This window comes from Syngnathus leptorhynchus, chromosome 22 (genome assembly GCF_054491065.1).
Source record: "Syngnathus leptorhynchus isolate UIUO chromosome 22, UIUO_Slep, whole genome shotgun sequence".
In the NCBI taxonomy this organism is placed as follows: domain Eukaryota; kingdom Metazoa; phylum Chordata; class Actinopteri; order Syngnathiformes; family Syngnathidae; genus Syngnathus; species Syngnathus leptorhynchus.
Genome location: NC_141216.1, coordinates 6,218,913 through 6,242,329, shown reverse-complemented (window position 1 = coordinate 6,242,329; position 23,417 = coordinate 6,218,913). Strand labels below are relative to the sequence as shown.

The window sequence follows — 23,417 nt, the reverse complement described above, 5'->3', positions numbered from 1 at the left end:
ACAAAAAGCATTTCTCCCTTTGTCATTACGGAGTTTCGCATGTAGACGTGTAAGATGGAAATGACCTTAATTCACCTTGGAATAAGTTGCAAAATGTAAAGCAAAGTGAATACTTGGGCTTTAGCGGTTATGTCAGATGACCTTTCGCTCGGTGTTGAAGAGGCCACAGGATGCAGCGCTGCTCCTTATCGGGTGTCCTCCGTTCTCCCTCTTTCTCCTGTCACCGATGAACTTGGGGATCAGTGACCTTTACAGGAGGTGATTCAGGTGACACTCATGGTGATTTAGCCTGAGGAGCTGCTTGACTTTTTGACTACGTCCGGCCTTATAGCGGAGAGTGTTGATAGACCTTTACCTGGACGCTTCATCAGGTCAGTGTTACCCGGCCTTCAATGAGATGAGGCACACAAAAAAGGAAATAAACCATATTTTTAAATAGAGTTTCTCCCCTTGAAATGACATTCAAATGTATTTTTCCTGTTTTTATTCCAAGAAAAATGTGTATAATACAATGTTATTTTCATTGAATTCACAACAGACATAAAATTGTCTTCATCAAATCATTTACCCTTTCAAAGAGTGTACGATTTCTTTACACATTATTCACAAAGTGGTGGAAACGATTCTCAAATTGATTGTGCCGACAACCCTGCGACAATCAAAAGTTAATAGTGCATGTGTGAGACGCGTCTTTTATGGGAACTGTACAGAGCCTTAGACGACTTGATATTTTTTGGTGGTCACAATGTGATTAATGGTCCGCAGCTTGCAAGGGGCTCTGCGGACACTGGCCCTCCGCTCGCTGTATTGACGACGGTCTTTTCGTTGCTTTGGCCGAACACGGGATGTCTGCAAACGTGACAGATCTGCCGTCGGGGCAGAGCAGCACGCTGGAGTCTGCTTCGCATTTTGTGGTTCTGCTTGGCCATAAGGCCTCGGCGGGGCTGTGCCTGATAGCCAGCGCTCCTTGAGTCAGGACGTCCGAGGTCACCGCCGATGCTCCGGGGTTACTTATCTTGATCAGCATGTCCAGCGACTTCTTACGAGTTTCCAGCGAGGCCCTCGTGGCTTTCCGCTCCTCTTCCACCTTGTCCTCCTCCTCCTCTTCTTCCTCCTCGTCCGTTTCTGCGATGGTGTCCTTCAGGCTGAAACCCTTCGAGTCGGTGGAGTCTCTCTTGAACGAAAGGTCCAACGGGCCGTCGCTCTGGCGAGTCGTTCGCTCCAGAGCTTGATGGATGTGGGAGAGCTCGTTTCGGATTTTGCTCAGGTGCTCCCAAAGATGGTACTGGACAGGGAGGTCCTCCTTCTCCAGGTGGGAGATGTTGCGCTCGGCTTCCTGATACTCCTGCAAGGCCTTTGAGAGGTCATTGAGGAGAGCGGCCACTGACTCCGAGGCCCCGTCCCCTCTGGGGAGCGTGGTCATGGGATCTTGGCCGCTGTGAGAGGATACTTCCCTTTTTGGACTGGTGAGATGATCTGCGTACGAGGATTCTGATGACTTGGTCTTGGGGTGCAAATTCTGCGAACTGAAAAGTGAAATGTTCAAACAAGATCATCTAGCTTGGAAATAGATCAAGCAGTGATTCTGAAGTATTCAGCTTTTTTTTTTTCTTCCAACTTCTTTTCAGGTGTTATTAAAATAATTTGCAAACACTTACCCAAGTTTGTCTGATGTCATATTTAGAGTAGGACTTGTCTGGGTGTTCTTGAGAAATTCCAAAGTGAAGCCCACGGTCGGCTTCTTTTCTACGGGAACTTCTACGGGTCCGCCCGTCCTCTTGAGAGGCCAACTCGTTTTATTTTCTTTGACTGAGGCTTGCGCTTTATCCCCCAGCCTGTAAGCCGGGTCGGAAGAACCTCCCTGAGGTGACATCCGACCGACGGGGGAAACCGTGGCGGCCCCGGGCCTCAAAGCGGGCACTTTCCACAGGTTCACTTTGGGCTGGAAACCAGATAAAGAAAGTGCATCGACAGTATTTGTGGATGTTTTGTGTCCTTTACCGCTATCACTCTGACCGGACGCCAGTCCAAAGCTGTGTTCGCACAGGAAAGGGTAGTAGAGCCGTGAGGGGATGAGAGTTCTGTCTGCGTGGCTGCCAGAGGCTGGATGAATCAGCTGAGCGGCAGAAGCCAGGAACGGGAGCTGGGCGAGCTGGGTTTGAGCGGAGGGAAGCGCAGAATTCATGTAGGAGAAAAGACTCGGACCGATGGGATAGCCCACCCCGAGTACCGAAAGGTTGAGCCCGTTGGGGTCCTGGTAGTCGGCCAGGTTTGACGGGGGAGGATAACATGGGATTGAACTGTTCATTCCCGCCTGAATGCTTTCGGTTTTGGCCTTGCTGGCGGTTAGGAGGCGCCATTGGTCTGGGAGCGACCCTGGAGCTGTCAAACAGGTCTTGGATAGCGTCTTGTAATGTTTCAACTGGGCCTCCACCTCCACGGAGCGCGCTCGCAGGAGCTGGTCTTCAAGGGAGAGCATGTCTGCCATCAACAGCTGAGAATCTCCTTTGCACTCTCCAGCGTCCACTTTTTCAGAAGGCTCTTTCGCCTCCTCTGCTTCCTGTCCCTGGTTTTCCCTATCGTCCACTTGCTCCTCCACGCTCCTCTGCTGCCCCTCCTCAATCTGTGTTGCCTGGTCCTGGGCTTCTTTCCCCGCCCCACGGAGGCTCTGCTGTAGCGGCCGCAACTGGTTAGGGTGCAAAACATTGTTGCCCTTTTTGTAGGGCCAGTCGGACTCGATGAGCAGGGACAGAGAGTTCTTGCACAGGCTGTACTTCATGTGGTTGTACAGGTGGGACTTCTCCATGCAGGTGAAGGGACACTGGAAGCATTTGTAGTTGTAGGGCTTCCCCCACGGACGAGGGATGTAGTGAGGCTTCTTGGGCTTGCGCTCTTTGTGTTTGCTGGCAGATGTCACTTTGCAAACGTCGTCCTTGGACATGACTGCTCTCGATATTTGGGAAATGTATTCAGGTTAGGATCAGTCACAAGACTAGGTGCGATAGATTTATGATCATTTGCTCCTCAGCTTTGAGGACGGTTGCCGACGTTCAGATGCATTTTCTTAGTGCCTGTGAACAGACAAGAGGATTTTCTCGAATGTTACATTTTGACATTTCATTTGACCTGGCCCATCTATCCGTTTAAAAATCAAACGCAGCCCTTGAGCACTAAAGTTTACACATCACCCTTGAGGTGCAATGATGTCTTTTTTTTTCTTTTTCTTTCTCTTCTCTAAGACTGCATGTGTTTGTCTACCTGAGGAAAAGGTCATCTCACTATGAAGCTAACTTGAGCTTCTCACTGTACCTGCCACTCCTCATTAGTTCCAGCAGAATACCAGGCTAAATCCTCCGAGGCAAATGGGACACGACAGTGGGGCTGTGCACCTGGGCGGGGTTTAGGGATGGCCCCTAGTGTTCGGGACCAGAAACCTTGAAGGCCAACTAACACGCAGGATGAGTCCAGACTGTGGTAAAGAAGATAAAGTAGTGGGGGGGGGTGGTTACTAATGAGGACTTGCCTTGAGGGGCATCATTAGCGGCAGGACTGGGATCTGGGTCAAGACACTGTGGATAAGTTCAATAGCGCTCCTGAACTAGGTCTGATTTTGCTAGTTAAGAACTTTTACGTCCTAATGTTTATTTTTATTGCCGTCCAAAACTAATTGACACGGCATCCCTCTCGTCATGAACGATAAAAGAAACTATTATCTTGTTTTACTTTAGGGAGGGCTATGCGCTGAATGCCGGTGGTGTCTCCATTTAAAAGATTCCGCTTTAAGGCTTTCATTTCTTCTATATCCGCAGGCCATTGGAAGATAAAAGAGAGAAGCTGAAGATATGAAAATGTTTTCAAATATATATTAATTGAAGCCAAACACAGGCAACATAATGTGAGTGGTTAGCATGTCTGCCTCTCAGATTTGGGGACCTAATTTGGACGTAGTTTTATGTCAAATGAGTAAATCGAATTATTCATTATTTTGAACCTCCGTGTATGATGACAACATAAAAAACAAATTGAGTCTTTTCATCATCATACTTTAGTAGAGTGTGGATACTTTTGCCACCTCTGCCCGTAGATGCTGGCGGCTTTCGTTGTTCCGTTGAAGCCCGATTCATTGACTCACTTCTCCGCCTCGGGGCTCTGATCCCCGCCTCCCCCTTTTATCACATAATGGAGCCGAACAGCTGCTATTACCAGACAATCAATAAAACAATTTTTTTTTATAGTACAGTTTCATCCTCTTCAGGCCCCTATATCTGGATCACTCACATCTGACTGTGCACTTTGACACCCCCCCCCCTACCCCAAGCCTGCGGTCTTGTTTTGGGCTTTTAAAGTCGATGAAGCACTTGAACATCTATTGTCAAAATTATGGACGGACAGACACACTCGAACCACTTTGGCATGCATCGGTAGACACAAAAGTGACACTCTGCGGACGAGCATTCAAAAATGGCCACGTATTTATTTCTATTAAAGTACCTTGTTAGGATTTCAGGGATTGGGAGTCGTCTCCTTCCAAGAACACAACAGTCCTGGTACAGGGGGGAAAAAAAAAAAAAAGTTAAATGATCTGTTTTATTGGTTTTCATTTATCATTTTTTTCCTTAAAGATTATGTATAACAATAACAGTGATCACTTTTTAAAACTGTTATTCCAATGATTCATATTACTAGTTAATCGTCTATGATTTAAATGACAATTTCTTTGCATTTTGAAAATCACACTTATGAAAAATTAACTACCATTTGTAAAACTGCTTTTTGTAAAATGATCCCATTTATCCATCCGTTGCTTCCAAGCAGAAGCCCAGTTTTATATTTCAATTTTCATTTCCATTTTTCCCATTCACGACACACACGCGTTTCATTATAATTAAATTGAAAACAAATATAAAATGCAATATTTGCATAAAATATGAAACACAAAGTCATTGAAATAATTTCTTTCAGTTCAAACTAAAGTGACATAAAAAAACGAATGATTTTTAAATATCTCCAAAGCCACACACACACGCACGCAAAGTGCCTCATTAGCAGTCCATGCAAGATTACTTAACAAAATGATATTAATATTCCTAAGCATTAAACCACAACAAAAATTCCCATGATTACTTTTACTTAAAATTTCATTGCAGCTAAAAAAATAACATGAATAAAAGCCAATTAGTAATATCGTGTCTCTTGAATGATTCCAGACATGCAAGAACACCTGTAATAAAAACAGAAACAACAATACAAGTTACCTGCAAATACAGTGTGAAGCGTGTGTCTCGTCAAAGTGGCGCTGTTATCCCTCCCGCCCGCCCGCCCGTTGTCTGCCTCTCGTCCGTCCCTGGACTCAAATGGGAGCACAGCAGGAGCGAGCGTGCACATTTATATTGACTGGGAGCGTCGCCCTCAGGCATTACAATAAAGCCGCCACCCTACCCTACCCTACTCAACCCCACCCTTACACCCCTTTACCCTGCAAGCACCTCCACTTTGGCTTGTCAAATGTGCTCCAGACCTTGCAGCCAAGTTGAGCTTAAAGGTTACACCAGTGAGTGATGGCATCTTAATACTTGACGTGATTCTCAATTCAACCGCGATGAGGAGTTTTGTACTAATTGCTCTTTTCTTCATTACCAACACATTTTGAAAGTATTTGAAAGCTGAATGTTGTGTAGAACTAACGATACCGGACCAATAGATATCTGCGTAGCCATCTACAGCGATCCCATCCATCAAATGATCAAGCGACCTACTATTCCGATATTGCTGAGTTGTCGTGCACAGTGAAAGAGAAACAGCTTCTTCAACTCAGAAGAAGAAGAAAAAAAAAAAAAAAAAGGAACTCCCGTGCGCCTTTCGAGATATCTACCTTCTCCTCCTGGTCGTCCGTGTCACCGAGCTCTCCTGCCCTTCCTCCTGATTGAGCAGACATGGTCTTCCCCCCGCTGTCACATTTGCTCCAGATGGTTAGGCTCTATGTAGCGGCCTGTCAGCCTCCATTTGGCCGCATCGGCACGACAGCCAGCTTGATGCTTCTCGAAGGGTCCCTGACTAGATGACTGACTGATATTAAAAATTTGACTGCAATGGCGGAAGATTCTAAATGGTACCAAAAAGCTGGACTTCAGACATCAAGTTCTTGTTCTGCTACTCTTGAGATGTTTTTTTCTCCCAATTCAAAGTTTTAGTCTGAATATTCAACTTTGTATTTTCATCATTTCTACTTTTTATTGTCACTGTCGAGCTTGGCTTGTACAAATGCTGAATGATTTTTTTTTTTTTTTTTTCAATACTAAAACGGGCCTCCTGATGCAGTGGTAAATTGGAGAGAGACTGAAAGATGATGAGGAGGATGAAGACAAGGATGAGCTAAGCGTCCTTATGGAGCGGCATCTGCGGAGCCTGACAATCGCAGTCCATTACGGCTCTGAGAAAGAAACTGGAGGGCTCCGACAACACGCCCACCAGGCAGAGCCAGCTGTGCGCACACATATTGCCGCATGTCTTATAAGATGGACTATTTGTTTAAAATAGAAAACTCTCCTCCAACTCGGGATGAGTGTTCCTCTCTTCTTCCACTCTGTGAGTTTGAGGCCTGAGGTGGGATGGCTAACAGCTCTTCTCTGAGCGTGCGCTGCTGGGCACATTAACTAAACTCATATCGCTCTCAGCCACTATCAATTATTCACCACAGACCCCCAACCCCCCCCCCACCCCACCACTTCCTTATCAAAGGAAAGCAACACCCCAAAGCTATTCCGTGCTCTATGTTGCTGAGAATTTTTTGTCATTTGCTTTATTGAAGATTTAGGTGGAGGCAACTGGACCAGTTTTTTACAAAGACTACTTTCATACAAAAGCTAAGAACTGTCCTGTTTCTGGCACTAGAATTTTTTTCAGCACTAGAAATGTTTCTTCCGTACTAAACAAAAAAAAACATTTGGGCGCTGGAAAATGAATTTTTAGGATAGGCTAAGCTAACCGCAAACGTTTTTATCAAAGTCAAAAAAGGAGCAAATATTGTACAAGAATATTTCCCTGAGAGATTTCTGAATCCTGATATGAAATATGAAGAAAACAAAAAAAACCATACCAAGCTTGCAAAATGTCTTTGACCGAGAGGACCTGCCCTCACATTATGTCAGTTGCAGCCGCTGGGAGCAAACAATGAGACATTTCCACTTTCACTCTTAAATGAACACACAAGGCAATTATACAGATGAGGGCCGGACGAGCGTTGGCCGCTGTCCAGCGTGTAAAAAGGCAGCCCTTCAAAGTCTGCTGGCTTCGTATGTGAAAAGGGCAGATATCAAGGTTCATCTATGACAGGACCTATGAGTCGTTGGGGTTTTTCCTCTGCAGACAGTTGTGCCCTTCTCTTTGCTCTCAACGCATATTGCCACTAAACTGGATGTTTTAATTCCGCGCGACCTGCTACTCTTTGTAATGCTAACCGCGTATCAGTTAAATAATACCTATGTAGTTTAACGCAGTCATTCCCAACACTATGACTGATTATTGATTGCCATGAATGATTATTTGCTACACAAATTGTATATTTGTTCATCTATCTATGCCAGCGACATGTAATGACAGGCAGAATAATTCAATGCTCTTCCACTAGATGGCGAAAGGTACAAATTATTTGTCTATCCACCTGTTGCCATTCATAAGAATAACTTTGTGTTCAAATAAACGGGGCTCAGATTTCACATTGGCAAAGTAAATGAGATCATTATTGTTTTCATACACTGTTACAAAAAGTCCTTGTTCAAAAAACAGATTTTTGTGATTAAAAAATGTTCGGTAGTCTGCAAACATCTTTCCGAGAGACGGACTGACTAGATGGTAACCAGCTGCTTCTGGACTTGACACACTCGTTTCCCGCTTTGGGTTAAGAGACAAAAACCAGCTGGTGCTGTCCCCCCCCACCCTTCCCACTTCTTCTTGCCCGATTTTCCTTTCTCGGTTCGTCCGACGCTGACTTCCGCTTCCAACCAGATGCCCACCTCCACTCGCACCCATTAGACCCTCAGGAGGTAGGGTATTTTATTTGTTGATTTATTTATTAATTTATTTATTTCATGGGTGTCACCTGACGGGGGGAAAAGCGAGTGGGAATGAAGGGAAGCAGCTGATTGTGTCACAGCGCATCACTACTGCTGTCCATCACACCACTGACCTTCAGGGTGTGTGTGTGTGTGTGCGTTTGTGTGTCTGTATCAACAATGTGTAAGTATGTGCATATTAAGTCACTGACCCACAGGGAGTGCATGTGTTTGTTCATCAATGTAGGGTGTGTGAGACCATGTGTGTGTGTGTGTGTGTGTGTGAGCGTATATGTGAGTGAACACCTCGCGGGGGTGTATGTGTGTGTCTCCATGTCAACGCAACAATCTGTGTAAGTTAGCTGACATAGCCGCCAGCTCGTCGGACGAGCGACCTCAACAACTTGAACTCGCTCACCAGTTATTTACTTTATAATGGCATGATGATGTATTAATAATGATGCTAGTAGCTTTAGCTAACTAATGCAATAACACACACAGAGTGCAAAGTGTGCGACTGCATGTTGTGCCCGAGCGAGTTGGTATGAAAAATTTAGAAAACTCGATTTTTTTGCCACACAAATAATTTGATGGCTGCCACCTATGATGTATAGTTCAATCTAATCTAACCATCACGCCCTGACAAATTCCCAAAGCGCCATAGATGCATTTCCTGACAAATGTGTCAAAATCGAAACACGACCGCATGGTAAACGTCCATATGTGTTGGGACCCGCGAACCAGTGCGGCCTCATGCCGGGACCAGGCTTGTATTCCCCCAGTAATGCAGGAGCATCACACTCTAGGGAGCCTGGTGTCAGTCACTTTCCCAGCTGCGACCCGGCCCCCCACCAATGTGGGGACCCACCATCACTTTTCCTTCGTTGGGAGGCGGGGGGGGGGGGGGGGGTGGCGAGAGAGCGCCAACTCCTGGAGGACGCCCGTGCGTCGCTGGCTTTTCATGCGGCAGGAATCGAGGGAGACAGGGACCAAAGGCCGTCAGCCTCATCCCTTAGGGTGCCTCGGCCTCCCAACTACAAGTTCATGTTTTAGCAAACCATATGTTCTCCCTCTGCCCCCCAGCAGAGCAGCAGCACAGACCCTCTCAGCCAGTTAGCAAATAAACAAGTCAGGAAGCCATAGCTTGGGGGGGGGGGGGAGTCTTGTTTGCTTCTCGGAGGCTGTCAGCCTCGTGCCTCTTCACTGCCGCTAAGCTGTTACCGGAAGCTCAGAGGCGGGCAGTAAGAAGTACAAATACGAGCTCATTGTTAGCTAAGTTAGTAGATCTGTTTGTCACGATGTTCGCAAAGTGAATACATTGCAATAACATATCCAGTTTTCTTTTCAGTTATTAAAAGAGGAAAGCCACTCCTCAGTCCACTCCAATAAATTGTCATCTGTACTTTAAATTCATGATGAACCAAGATGTCTACTTGTGTTTTCCAGAGGGGTGAATGATAGACAGAGCCAAACAGATGGAAAGAGTGTGTCTATACAAGGTCCAGAGAGTACCACAGTCAGTGGTCCCTTTGGGCAGAGAAATTGTCCACAAATGGACAGCTGCGCCTTGGGCACGACATTCAGGAAGTGGACTCGTGCACATAGCATACTTCTGGACCCCTCAGGGTGCAGCAACTCACTGACCTGACTATCACATCAGTCCAAAGTTTGCTCCAAGGTCACGCTCTGCTTTAACTATTCCAAAACAAAAAACAAGCGCTAATGAGGTAGGAAGGATGAAATCGTTGGGTTGCAAGATTTAAAAAAAAAAAAAAAAGTCATTAAGTATTGTGTCATAAAATAAATTAAACTACAATAGCGCTAATATGTAGCTTTAGTTATTTTTCTCTTTATTTTTTAATTTTAGTTTCATTTTGTTACCCGGTAATTTTCATTAGCTATAATAACTTCAGTTTACATGTACACACACACACACACACACACACACACACACACACACACACACACACAATGACATGACAGCCGGCCTCACTGACCGGTCCATTGAGTCATCAGTGACCTTCCGCGGGATTGGACTTGCCATCCCAATTGACCAAATCACTGATCTTTAAAAGCAGCTCTGCGGGGACAAGGCGAAGGCGTGGGGGGAGTAGTGACCACGCACCCCCATGCTTTAGCAAAGACACACAACCTCATAAACACACACACACATACTCCTTTCCATGCACCTCTCTCTCTCTAATCAAGGAGCAGGCAGGCGTGGTGACACTAACAAGAGGCGACAGCTTCACGGCGCTCGGGGCAACGACCAGCTCGGCTGTCGAGACCGCCGAGAGAGTCCGCCAGGCACGCACTGAGGCAAGGCAAGGTTTGCTGTTTTGGGAGGAGGAGTGGGGGGGGGGGAGTGGAGGCGCATCACAAGGAGAGAGCTGCTGGTGTGGATGCGAGGGGAGTTCATGAGGAAGATAGGATGGACAAGGAGTTAGCTAAGCTCATCCAGCTACTTTGTCTTTAGAAGCATTTTTGCATCATTATGTGAATGCTCTTCAACATCAAGTGTGACAAATGTAAGGCGGAGGAGTGAACTATGTACTGAAAAACAATTTCCACACAAATTGCATTCTCTAGTTTGGTTAGACAAAAGCAATGCACAAGGCAGCGTTAAATACTCGTGTGGGCTTCCCAAACCATCCAGCCCTGGAGCCTACTTACAGTGTCACCCCCCATCTCCGACTGCACCACCCACCCCCTCCTTCCATCTCCTCCGGAACACAGTTTAACTTCTGTCATCTAGATGAAGCAAGTGAGTCAGTCTAGCAATGGTGAGAGGATGTGACAGGTCGGTAATGGACAGGACAAAGAGGGGATTTACCAAGTATTAGTAAACCTTAATAATTCACCACACCAAAGTCCCCCTGGCAGATCCCCACGTCCCATGTTCCTGTCACACTTTAATACTGTGTTCTGCTAACAACGTCAAGTAGATCAAACGATTTTTTTGAATTGATCTTCATTACAACTTTCCTATTTTCCCGGAGAGAAAAATAACAACTGGCGTTTTCTGTTACATGTTAGCATGCAAAAAAATCATTTGAAGCCTTTTGGAAAATGTATTTGCCAAACTAGTCAGGGGAGTTGAGTTCACTGCCGCCATAGCACTTGAAAATCTCAAGTCACCATTGTACAGTATTAATGTACATTGTGTCAAGCACATTTGCCAGCTTCATGCATCAAACCTGTCTCGCGCCGATAATAAATAGCACACAACATGGAAGTAATTCCCCGGCTATACGAAGACTGCGTTTTTTTGTCTGAGATTGGCAGGCAATGTCATTAGATACCCCCACTGGCTGTTCTTTTGACTCTCCTCTTGTCTGGGTGATGGTGGAGGGGTGCGAGTTTGCTTACAGTATAGTGACGGGTGTCAGCACTGAGGCCACGTCCAGTCTGCTGTGACAGCGATGCCGCCTGACCACTCCAGCCCTGACCCACTCTCGCTCCAGCCCGCATCGCCCCGAGAGACGTGGAGGGTGATGCGGACTGGCACCGCGGGGCCCTCCGTGGCTGGTGCCTTTGCTGGTGGTCTCCGTGGCCTATTAGTGTCTCGCTATGGGCCTGCCACGCTGACAAAACAGGGAACTGTCAAATTAAGCCGAATAGCGGAGATATGTACTCAAACACACCGAGGGGAGGACCAGGATGAGGGAAGCACCGGTGCTAATGTCGACGGTAAGTGAGAGTGACGGCTTGAGAGCTGATCGGAGAGCTAAGACAGAGCGGTTACGCTAGCTGATAATGGCGGCGGTGGGATTGTCCTGAGGAAACTTGCTGAGGGCCAATCCGAACAGAGCGAGACGGAGGAACACGTGGAAGACGCTTGGGGTTCTGTCCCAAACAGCTTGGAGTTACGCTACTCCAACTTAATGATATCTGACTGCCAAGCTCCGTGTGTGTGTGTGTGTGTGTGTGTGTTTATGCAGGTGTGCTTTGAGTTGGGATGGAGAATTTGCTCAAATGTTCAGACTTTTACAAAAAGACGCGCATATCACTGCGGGCAGTCTGCACAAACTTTTCGTATCTCTTGGAGAAAAGTTTTTCCGTCTTCACTGTTTTTGCCTTCTTTCTAGCTTAATGCTAACAAATGACGCAAGATGCCATGAAGGGGTAAATGCATAGCATCGAGTGTTACAACATTTAATCAACAGACCTTTCTACAAAAACGGTGCAGCAACACAAGTAGACAACAACAAAAAAATACCACAACACACATTTTTAAAAGGTCATATTAATTCACTAGTTTAAGTGAGTTTCCCTACGTTTAAATGTATTTAAAGCGTGTCAAGGCGGTCAAATGATTTATATTTTGTCTTGAACTATTGCAGATGGGTGCGCACTAAACGGGGTTCGCCGTATTGCCGAGTGTGTCGGCTCTTGTGTGTTTGTGTGCTGCCACTTGGGCTCTCCCGTCGCAGAGCGTCGTGGAGAGCGAGAGGCTGATGCACAGTGGCAGCTCCCCCCTCGCAGCCACGGGCCAGCCCAGAGCCACTGCAGATGATAGTTTTAATTGCTTTCAATCTTTCAGGCTAGTCTCTGCCCAGTGGCGCAGGCTGCTGGTGTGTGCATGTGTGTGTGCGGTTATTGTCTGAGGATGCTGCACAAACATCCGTGTGTGATGGATGTGTTTGGCCATTATGAACAAAAAGTGAAGAGAGAATTAAGGCCTGGCAGTGTTACATGCGCTGCGCCATCGCCGTAGATGAATTAGCTCGTTGTAACGCTAATCTGTGGCCACAAAGTACTAATTTGTACCAATTAGGGGGCTGTAATGAGTAATCAAATTATTTCAAAATATGAAACTGTAGTCACAAATTAGCTCGGGATAACATGGGCAAAAAAAAAAAAAAAAAGCCTTTTTGTACCCCCCCCCCCCTTTTTCATAAAATGTTTGTTTATAAATAATAAAGTTCAAGCATTTCATGCAAAGACCTCAAAACATGCACTCGCGTCCTTAAAAGCATTTTATAGGTGGTGAACTACAAAACCAAGGCATCAATAATTCAAGACCCAATGCTGAGCTGGCATAACACAACACTGAAAACATTCCACAAAATTTGAATGGCAAGTGGGAATTGAACACTTTCCCTGCCGTGTCACATTTGAACACGGGGTTCTGCATGTGCTAAACACAAACACATCTCAAAAGAGTAATAAAAGCCCTGCAGCGTCTCATTTACATAGACTTGACCTATTATTTGTAATGAAATAAATACCGTATTTTCCGGACTATAAGGCGCACCGAAAAACCTAACATTTTCTCAAAAGCCGACAGTGCACCTTATAGTCCAGTGCGCCTTATATCTGGACCAAATTCCTATATTTAAACTGGCTCAAAGCATTGTGTCATGAAATCAATCATAAGTGGCCCACTGAAGACTATGAATCATGAATCAAATAGACTATGGATCATTATTTTGTGATTATAATGTAATTTGTTGCGTCTGAAGTTGAAATAAAAATGACAAAATGGAGAATGATTTGATTTGGATTAAAAATCTGACATGATGCATTAATGGTGCGCCTTATATAAGGACAAAGTTTTAAAATGGGCCATTCATTGAAGGTGCGCCTTATAGTCCGGAAGATACGGTATGCTTTTAATACCTGCAGTACATTGCCAGCATAGGCTCAAGAGGTCACTGTTGAAATCCATAGAAAGAATTAAAAAGCACTTTAGTCACATCCTGTTGCTGTCCTGCAAAAACCAACCACTAAAAACACGCAAGCCACTTCTCACCCATGTATTCCACTCCCTGCTTTTTTTCCTCCACAACACACACACACACACACACGCACGCAGAGAGGACTCTTGTGGCCGGGGGGGGTAAATTAGACCCTAACATTCCCACATAGGCTAATCTCCATCCATTTAGAGGCTTGTAATATTTAATCAGGAGGCCACGACATGCCTGGCAGCATAGTGCATTGTGGCAGCGCTCATATGTTTGGAGGAGGCCAACAGCCCGCACGCCACTAAGGGGCCAATGCTAAAACATGCATGGGCGGGATTTGGAAATAAGTCATTGCTCAAAATAAAGATGCGACTGTTACGTATTGTCGCTTTAAAGACTTTAAAATAAGCGCTCCAGTGTCCCTGCCTGGAGGTATTGCACCGGTGGAAGCCAACAACTCTCACCCTCACCGCTCTGAAAGGTCAGGCTTCGCACAGTCGGTGTGAAAGGCGACCGCTAAAAAGGGTATTGTCCATCTGTTTTCAACTGTTCACGACTGACGAATCTTTAAAAAAAAAATATGCAAAAATAGCAAACATAAATAAATGTGGGGAAAAGAAAATCCTGTGGAAAAAAAAAACAGAATGGATTTGACCCAACCGGCTGTGATTTTTGTGTTTTGTAAATAGAACAATTTGCGTTGATAAGTGCGAAGACGTTAAAGTGTGGTGTCGGCCCATCGAGATGCTTTGCTTCCTGATTCGGAATGACTCTAATGGGAGGCCCTGGTGAATTTTTCATACAGCCCAGAGGGGGACGACAAGGGGCCATACTGGCTCTTGGAGAGAGAGAGAGAGAGAGAGAGGGAAAGAAGGGCTAAACTAACATTGAGGTCTTTATGTTCTTACTCTTATTTTGCAAGCAAGCAAAGGTGGGGGAAAATATTGCTGGCAAGCTGCATATGGACTGACACACTGAGCATCATTTTTTGTCCCTAAAATGTTTTTATTAATGCAATTAGTTGGGTTTTTTTGTAAATAAAAAAACAAAACACAAAATATTAATGATTAATTTTTTGTGTACAATTAAATTGCAAAACTACTTTATTCAAGGTTTTTCATAAAATAGTGTATTCTTTTATCAAATGAATGGCAAATTAATAATGTACAGTGTACTATATAGTGTAGCTAGTTAGGTTATTAATCATAAATGACTTAAGTAATATTAGAAATAAGAAATCTTTCATTTAAAAAAATCTAAACAATAATTATTTGGTTAATTGGTTGAAGATTTGTAACACAATGCAGAAATAACCCTAAACTCTCGTTTTTTGATTTAAACCATTTGACAAATTGCATTTTTTTTTTTTTTTTTTTTAATGCTCATCTCCGACTGACCTGGTCCATCTGTCCAAATCAAATGTGGCCCTTGAGCCGAAAAGCCACCCGGGCCTGGTCTATCGGGAACGATGTGTGATTAACGAGAGCAGCTTGATCCGCTTGCCTCTTTGTCATGTCCGTGAACAAACGCCGGCTGAATAATGCCCAAGATCTCAATTTAATAGGCAGAAATTTCTGCAAGAAAGCTCTAAAAACATTATCCATCTGTTCAGTGCACACACGCCTCAGCTCGCCGGGATAGCTCGTAGCACTGTCTTGCCGTATGCAAATATGTTTTGCCTGGAAATCTATTTGGAGTTGCTCGAAGGAATCCAGAACGGCCCGCCTTCTGTCTCCCCTCGACCGGCTCACGCGTTCCTCTCGTCTAGCTCCTCTCGCGTGGAAGACATTTCACCAGCCCCGCACGCACCCGTGTCCGTGGCACCTCCGATCCGAGCACCGTGGGGCCAATATGCAGATCTGGCAGGCCCCGTGCAGGCTGGGGGGGCCTGCGACTGTTTGCTCACTTGCATGGAAAACATGTGAGGAATATTTATACAATAACCTGCATCTCCACTAAAAGCACCCGAAAAAATACTATTTTCTTCTATATTTTCATCCTCTCTACTCCGAGTGATTATAAAAATAAAAAAAAGTACCCAGAATTCTTAAGTACTGTGTGAGAAATTAGCATCCCTTTTGGGGCGGAAAGGCATAAAGGCGTGTGTATGCCGTGTATGTTGAGAGTTGAGATGCCAGGCCCGGTCCACCAGATGGTCTACAAAGGTGTTAGCACACAGTGAGTGGGCACGGCGATTGATGCATTGCAACATTCAGGAAGGTGGAACATTTGGCTGCTGACCCGCAGTCGCAACTCATGGGCCCTGCCTTCTCCTTATTTAGCAGCAGCCACGGCGCCGACGGCACACGCGTGCGTTCGCATACACGCTGGGAACGCGGCACTTTCCCACCCTCAAGGGAGGCCCAACGGTGCGGCAGAAAGTTCTTTGTGGTTTCTGCAAGGAGGTCACCATGCTGGCTGGGGTAATGAGTGCAAGGAGCCATGGATGGCAATGGTGAAGGTTAGCAGCAACTTACACTTGGATGGAGAACGTCTTTGGGAGGCATTTCATTTCTGCGAGCATTGCTGAGGAACGCATGGCCTGACATCTTGGTGACGAGAAAAAGTCACTGGGGACTTTCTTTTTGGCGAAACACGAAGGGGAAGAAACAATTGCAATGTGATCGACATCAAATTAGGGCAAACTTTGGTGCTCAATGGTCACATTGGATTTTTATTCGATTAACACAGATGGACCAGGTCATAGATGAGACTTAAATTATTATTATTTTTTTTAATTGTGTTCATATTGAACTGTAAAACTAAACACGCACTGCACATTTAAATAGATACTTTTACATTATTACATTTTAGTGTCAATTTAGACGATTGTTAACTTGGTTTAGTGTGTTTCATTAGACCCCATAAGTAACATGCATTTAAAAAAAAGAAAATAATTCAAACGAGAGCTCGTCCAACCCCTCGGCGTCTGGAGACACTCATTCGAAACCCACTAACATGGGGACGCTAATGTAAAGTAAGATGAAATGTAATTAACGCAAATACACATATTAGAGAAGCTCCAATGCTCCGCTTGTCTCCACAAGACTCCACAGTTAGTCAGTCATCCTGCACAACCATAACATTGCCATTAAGCTCATAATCAACGGTGGCCCAATCAAAGACGTTGCCTTTGGGGACTTTGTGGCCGTAATGCCAGGCTTGGATCATGCTCCCGGACAGAACATAGTCCCACATATTCAGATCAGTCATCTCCCCGACGAAGCTCTGCAGGGCCTCCAAGCCACCCAGATGTTTGTCGGGGTCCTGTCCCAAGAGGACGGTGCCCTCGGGACGAATGCTGTGTCCCGGTTTGTATATTTGGTAGGTACTGCGCTTCCCATCGACCCAAAAGGCAGCGAGGCCGGCGACAGATTCCCAGGTCAGGCAGAGGCTGGTACGAAACGTGCCCAGCAGCGGGAGGGCAAAAGAAACGCCGTCTCCGCTCATGTAAAACGAGACGCGTCCGTCCTTCTCGCGCCACACGTTGAGCTCGTCGTAGTCGGCCGTGCGGTAGGCGAACAGAATGATCTGGCGCTCTTCGGGCAACTCGGTGGCCACGCGCATGCACAGCGTGAAGGCCTTGAGCGCCATCTCCTTCTGCGGCATCAGCGTCACGTAGCTGAAATCCGTCTCGTAAGGGAAGACCAGGACTTTGCTGGCGAGACCCACTGGAGTAAATGGGACAAGTGGGTCATTTTGTCACCGACTGTTAAGTGTTTAAAAAAATAATAATAATAATTTCGACGGCTTGATCTGCAAGACCAAACCGGGATCTACGACAGTTAACAATTTCCATCTACAGAATGATATTTTACCTTTCCTAGTTGAGGAGTAAGCCAAAGCAAACATGGCCAATAGAAGCACGGCTAACATACGGATATTCTGTAAACAACACAAACCGGTAATCAGTGCACAAGTCACCAAATCTTGTTGGGAAAATCCGCTTACCATGATGGCCATGATGTGCGCGGGTCTAGTCAAAGTAATGACCTTTTCTGTCCTCTACCCGACTTGTACCGGCCGTGATGTCAGCACAGACAATAGGCTCAGTGAGGGATTGATACGCGCGCACACACAGACTTCGCAGATGTGTGTTGACGTCCAACCCTTTATGACTGAAGGCCACAATGCCACTTGCATAATAAAAGTACGAGGGGAGAGCCCGCTTCAAAATAGTTTGAAGCATTCTAAAAACACTTCAGTAGCTGGAGGTCAATGTAAGCAGTCTTGTCACTTTTTTTTTTTTTTTTTAATAATTACAAAGTCTTTTTGCTGTGACACTAGTAAATAAGTAAGTAGTGAGCTGAGTTTGAAGTTAACATTTGTGTTCAAAAATTACAATTTAGAAGCAACTTGATTTTGGAAGTTATGATTTCTGGACCTTCATTTGACAATGCAAACCATAAGAGAAACAAATCATTTCAAAAATATTTGAAATAACTGTCATTTATTCACAGGTTCATGTCATCCGCAATGTCGTATGGCTGTCGTAACCGTTAACCTTCTGAATTGAAGTCATACCAAAAATACGATACCAATGTGTAGCAAGGGTTGGCATGTTAAAGTCAACCTGATTTTTGATTTTTTTGAAATAACTTGTATGTTCCCCCTCTAGTCCAAACCCAGTATTCTGATTAATATTGCGTTTGTGGAATGAGTAAGCAACAGAATTCACTGGTTTTTAATCGATCACTGGGGGCAGCCATTTTGCCAGTTGCCGTCAACGAAAAAAGACGTCACAGTTGCTCAGGTCCCAAAACCAGTTTCATGATTGGTTGTCAGCAACTGTGAGTTTCAGTCAACTGCAAGTGGCAAAATTGCTTTTGCCTCTTTAACACTGTTTCGGCTCGTCGGGCTGCACGGGAAAATATTCGAGCAAATTGGGGGTTGAATTATCATTCAATTATCTTCAGTGTCCAATACCACAGTAAAAAGAAACACAGGACCTTCATGTTATCAACATATCTACATTTAATACACTTTTAAGCTGAAATACGTCAAGAGAAATCAAAAGAACCATATTTTGTCCAAAACTAAGACAAGCTCATTCTTTACACCTTCCGCACTCTGACGTGAGAGCCACCGGGCTAGAAGTTCCGTCAACTCAAAGAACTGTTACAGAACCTCTGGCAAAACGGAAGTATGCGTGACAGACGATGCGCTTCCAGCATTTTCAACAAATTGGGAGGATGACACGGAAATTTTAGGATTCCCTCCCAATTGGTGATTGTTTTTGCGAGCCGTCAAGGAGACGCTTCAAATTAACAGCAATGACGAGCGGGGTCCGAGAAATCAAATGCTTTTTTTTTGGTGTTTGTTGTAAAGAGAGATTTCACGGCACAAGTGACAAACGATACCGTTTAAAGCTCGTGTTATGCGTCAGCCTCAGCTGACATGAAGGAATATGCAGCAATGGGAACGGCGCTCTGATTTCAAAAAGTGTCCTGTTGAAAGAGATTTTTAGCACGAAACACACAATGCATACATTCATCTCAATTGTCTGTACTCGAGTGGCTGGCAAGCCTTAATATCCATCTGATGGTCCATGTACTACTACACTCTTTGCTTTGATTCATAAAATTCAGTGAGCACAACTTCGGTATACGAGTGGGACAGGTACATGTTACTGGTGAGGCAAAAAATGTGCATGAGGTGAAAAGAGAAAAATAACAGATTATTCTTGTCAAGATCTTATAGCGTGCAATTAGTGTGAAATTCACCTCACTAGTAACGTGTTCTGGTACACCAAAGAAGTCCTACTCAAGAGGACAAAGAGGATACTAGTACACTGTTCATAAACTGGATATGGAATAAATGCTCACATGCATGATGCGACAAGAACTCACTAAAAAATGTCAACGCACACACTTAGGGTGAGGGATTGTGGCGCCACCTACAGGTGGAGCTGACAACTGATAAACACAGTTTAACTTGGAATATCTTTTTTTTTTTTTTAACCACCGCTCCCCAATGACATTGTGTAAACCTGCATACAAAGTGGTCACATATAATGATTTTTTTTTTTTTTTTGGCATAGTTACCATTTCAGGTCAAAGTGTTAAGAATGAATAATTCTGATTTGTTTTCTTTTGAAAGTCACGTGGCCGACACGGGAGCATTCAGCGTTCGGTGATCGTGGCACTGGAGATAAAAATGGTTAAAAGTAGAAGGAAGAGACCTGAGAGCGACCATACATTGGGGAGCGAAAAAGTAAACTGAAGTAGACGACGTTAAAGGGAGTAGCAGGCCACAAACACAGCCTCACACATTTGGGACGCAAAGAGAACGGGACAGGCTACGAGGTCCGCGCCGGCTTCTCGGTGCCAAATTGTGACAGTTCACATCCAGGCAAGGCGCCGCATCTTCTCTACAGTCTCGCATAAACTCCAGATGGACAAAAAAAAAAGGGAGACGGGATCCATCTAGTAGTCCTCCACCCATCCGTTCTCCTGGATAAAGGCATCGATGACTTCCTTCATGGCCAGGTTGGGGATCAGCTGGTCCTGGGTCAAGGGGCTTCGAGTGACCGGGTCGAAATGGCCCACTCGCTGAAGGGTTAAAACGGGATGTTGAAATTGCCGCAAAACTACAACACTTGTGTTCTACTCGCGAGTAGAACTTTAAACCAAGGGGGGGGGGGCGTAGCACATGAGGCAAACAGCCTTTTTGCTACTTAAAGTTTTACTTTCAGTTTGGTTCTTGCTTGATTTTTATTTATCCCCATTTAGATTCATTACTACCAGTTTGAGGAAAAAATTTTTTTTCTTTTTCCGATTTTGCTTTCGGTACCAACCATATGTCAAGTACCTTATGAAGCCCGTATCTCACTGAGCCGCAAGAGTTTGCACGCAGAGAATGTTGGTATTTTGCCAGGGCTTCTAACATTATGCAAGCGGTTGCAAAAAAATTGCAAACAGAGCTTCTTAAAAGATTATTTTGATACATATCTCGATACATGCGCAGCGACGCAAGAACGGTAGATTTTCAAGAGCAACGATTCAATCGAATTATGATTTGATTCAAGATGCAGCAGAATTCAAAAGGGTAATGCAATGAAGTTCTTGTGGTCATTTTAAGATATGAATTGACTTGACAATATTTGAAAACAAGACATTTCATTCAACCACCCAAAAAATTAATTTCTTTGTGTATCAATGCACTCACATTAAATTAGCTCAACCAAGCAATGGGTTGTAACTTAAAAACTTTCAAGTTGGGGCAAATCAATGCTCCATTGTATTTAATGTTTAAGATTTTGCCTACTGGTTTCTTAATACCTGCTATGTTGAATTGTGTTTCCTTTTAAAGCAACTAATCACTAACAGAAAGCTATTTAGATGACTTGAGTTATTTAACATTTGGTCAGGCTAGTCCCCTGCTAAGTGAGTGTATTTTGGTACCTGGAGGTGCTCTTCAATGTCTTTGCGGTCATAGGTGATCCCACTCGGTGTGATGCACGGCTCCCTCATTAACTCAAAACTGATCTTTCCGCACAGATAGTCGGGAATCTCCCGTTTCTGTTGGGACAGGACGCAAATGTGTGCAGTAGTTGAGACTCACTCCAAAAAAAACTTTGTGAAATTTTAATACGTACAAAAAGGCCATTAGTGACTGCAGCCTCTAAATTTCAATTGTTATCATGAACAAAAAATAAATAAATATGTGCCCGGTCATGATTGCTTTGCAGACGGTACTCACTTTTCTCTTTTCATCCACCTGCGAGAACAACTCATCCATGTCCATTAAGTACTTGTCCTGATTGGGTCACAGATTAGCAAGTAATTATTCAAATGTGTCACGTTGACAAAAAGGAGGTCACCAATCGATACAAACGTACATGTTTGGATGCAATCTTGGCCACATCACCACCGATGTGATCGTCATCCTGCTTTTCTTTGTAGTCTTCAAGTTGTCTGCGGTACAACGTGATAGTACATTAGTCATCTGTTGAAGAAAAAAAAAACAACAACAACCCACGCTTGCTCACTAGCCGCCCTCACCGCTCCTTCTCCGCTAGTATGAGTTTGCTCAAGTAGGCGTGAAGCGCATTCTCCTGGTTGATGCGCTTCTCCTCGATGCTGTTCCAACGCTTCTTCTTGGCGATGCGCAAGGCGCCGGGGATGTCGTCACCAAAATTCAACCTCTGTTCCTTTGCCAGATTGTATGCTACAAAAAAAATGCAAATAAACAGCACATTTTGAAACCACATTTTAAAGACATTTGTTTTTACTCTGCTGAGTTTATTCGGACCTTTCTGCAGGTTCCCGATGGCTTCGTCGTAGTTCTCCAGCTCCAGGTGACACTGGCCCAGGAAAAAGTGGGCCTTGACCGACTGGGTATCCAGCTCCAGAGCGTGCTTACAGTCTGCTAGAGCCTTGTCATGCTGCTGCAGCTTCACGTGGCAAAGGGCTCGGTTAGTGTAGTACACTGCCACGGAAGGGTTACGGTTCTGGAAGGCAGGACATCACACCAGCGTTACACAAAGAAGGAACATATGTGTTCATGACAAGAGGATTTACTCACAATGGCCTTGCTGTAGCATGTCGCAGCCTCCTGATACTTGCGGCAGAGGAACAGGCGGTTCCCCTGCTCCTTTAGCTCCTGCGCGGTGGAACTCTTCTCCGGGCTGCCGGCCATCTTCTCCACCGGCTCCGCGGGGCCCGCCTCGCCCTGCTTCCCAATCCTGTTCCCCGTCTCTTCGGCTGGCTCAACAGACAGGCTCAAGAAGGCCTTGTCCCCGCCTGGATCTCCAACACTGTCCACCCCAAAGACAGCATGTGGGTTAGTTCCCGCAATGCAACTGCAATGCGTGTCCTTTTGCAAACAAGCAACAAAGCAGATTTTTGGGGGGTTATTTCGCTGACTGACAGGCATTAAAGACAGCGGGGCGAGGACAACCGACGTGTTAACTCTTCGTGAGACGGACGTCAGCAAGATATGGAGAAAACAAAACACTTTCAAGTTTAAAACACACACGGAGCAAGTGGAAAGGTTGCCACTTGCGTCCGTTTATCAAAGCGTTGACTTTACGCTGAGTAATGGACGCTCGTTGGTTAGCCACCTAGCACAATGCTATCGTGTCAATTCGCTCGGTGACGCATAATAGACAAAGCAATGATATTAACACTACAGACAATGAGCTGTTAATGAAACCACAGTTGGGCAAAGCCAGTCATACAAAAACAACAGCGGGGCGTTAAAAACCCGATTAGCATTAAGCTAACAACAACGCTAAATTAGCTCGAACGCTCGGATGCTTTTTTATTTATGTCATGGCGACGGCAGCAGTCGTCAGCTTGCTCGTGTTAAATAGCAGTAGTTAAATTGCTCACCTATCGAGACACGGCTCACATTCAAACTGGTTATTTTTTTTTAAATATTGATTTTACAATGTTTCTGGATTAAATTTCTCTCTAGTGAGCAATCATGACAGGTTGTTGTTCTGCTGACGTCACGCGACGGAAGCCGCAATGGGCACTTTATACGCTGGTTTGATTACTTAGATGAGCTTTCATTAATTAAAGTCCGTCTTTTGCGTGTATGTCTATCAGTATGATGTATTGAAAGACAAAGATTATAGAATATTCCACACACAAACAAAACAAAACCTGAGCAGATTTCAAAAGGTGCAGTACAGAAAAGAACCAAAAGAGGGCGTTCTACACTAATCTAT

At 44.9% G+C, this 23,417-nt stretch overlaps 3 protein-coding genes across 7 annotated transcripts; all 3 read right to left on the bottom strand.

The window, feature by feature from the left end:
* Nucleotides 1–426: 426 nt before the first annotated feature.
* prr35 (proline rich 35) lies at nt 427–9,115 on the bottom strand. 4 transcript variants are annotated; one of them, XM_085904699.1, is made up of 4 exons: nt 5,256–9,115; nt 4,492–4,544; nt 1,659–3,071; nt 427–1,526 (listed from the first exon to the last, which is right to left on the bottom strand). In XM_085904699.1, the coding sequence occupies exons 3-4, from the start codon at nt 2,939–2,941 to the stop codon at nt 752–754; spliced, it is 2,058 nt and encodes a 685-aa protein (XP_085760825.1). In that variant the 5' UTR covers nt 2,942–3,071; nt 4,492–4,544; nt 5,256–9,115; the 3' UTR covers nt 427–751. The 4 variants fall into 4 exon arrangements, with proteins under 4 accessions (XP_085760825.1, XP_085760824.1, XP_085760822.1 ...); XM_085904698.1 differs by having other exon boundaries at nt 3,310–9,115; XM_085904696.1 differs by having other exon boundaries at nt 1,659–3,469; nt 4,492–9,115.
* Nucleotides 9,116–12,965: 3,850 nt separating this feature from the next.
* LOC147039749 (C-reactive protein-like) lies at nt 12,966–17,623 on the bottom strand. The gene is made up of 2 exons (XM_085903793.1): nt 17,560–17,623; nt 12,966–17,412 (listed from the first exon to the last, which is right to left on the bottom strand). The coding sequence occupies exons 1-2, from the start codon at nt 17,615–17,617 to the stop codon at nt 16,802–16,804; spliced, it is 669 nt and encodes a 222-aa protein (XP_085759919.1). The 5' UTR covers nt 17,618–17,623; the 3' UTR covers nt 12,966–16,801.
* A 1,068-nt stretch (nt 17,624–18,691) lies between these two features.
* Nucleotides 18,692–23,244, bottom strand: stub1 (STIP1 homology and U-Box containing protein 1). Of its 2 annotated transcripts, none has more exons than XM_085903791.1 (8): nt 23,077–23,244; nt 22,268–22,499; nt 21,995–22,193; nt 21,745–21,910; nt 21,582–21,657; nt 21,443–21,499; nt 21,145–21,261; nt 18,692–20,292 (listed from the first exon to the last, which is right to left on the bottom strand). In XM_085903791.1, exons 2-8 carry the CDS (start codon nt 22,379–22,381, stop codon nt 20,167–20,169), a joined length of 855 nt encoding a protein of 284 aa, XP_085759917.1. In that variant the 5' UTR covers nt 22,382–22,499; nt 23,077–23,244; the 3' UTR covers nt 18,692–20,166. The 2 variants fall into 2 exon arrangements, with proteins under 2 accessions (XP_085759917.1, XP_085759918.1); XM_085903792.1 differs by having other exon boundaries at nt 22,268–22,558; nt 23,077–23,215.
* Nucleotides 23,245–23,417: the final 173 nt, after the last annotated feature.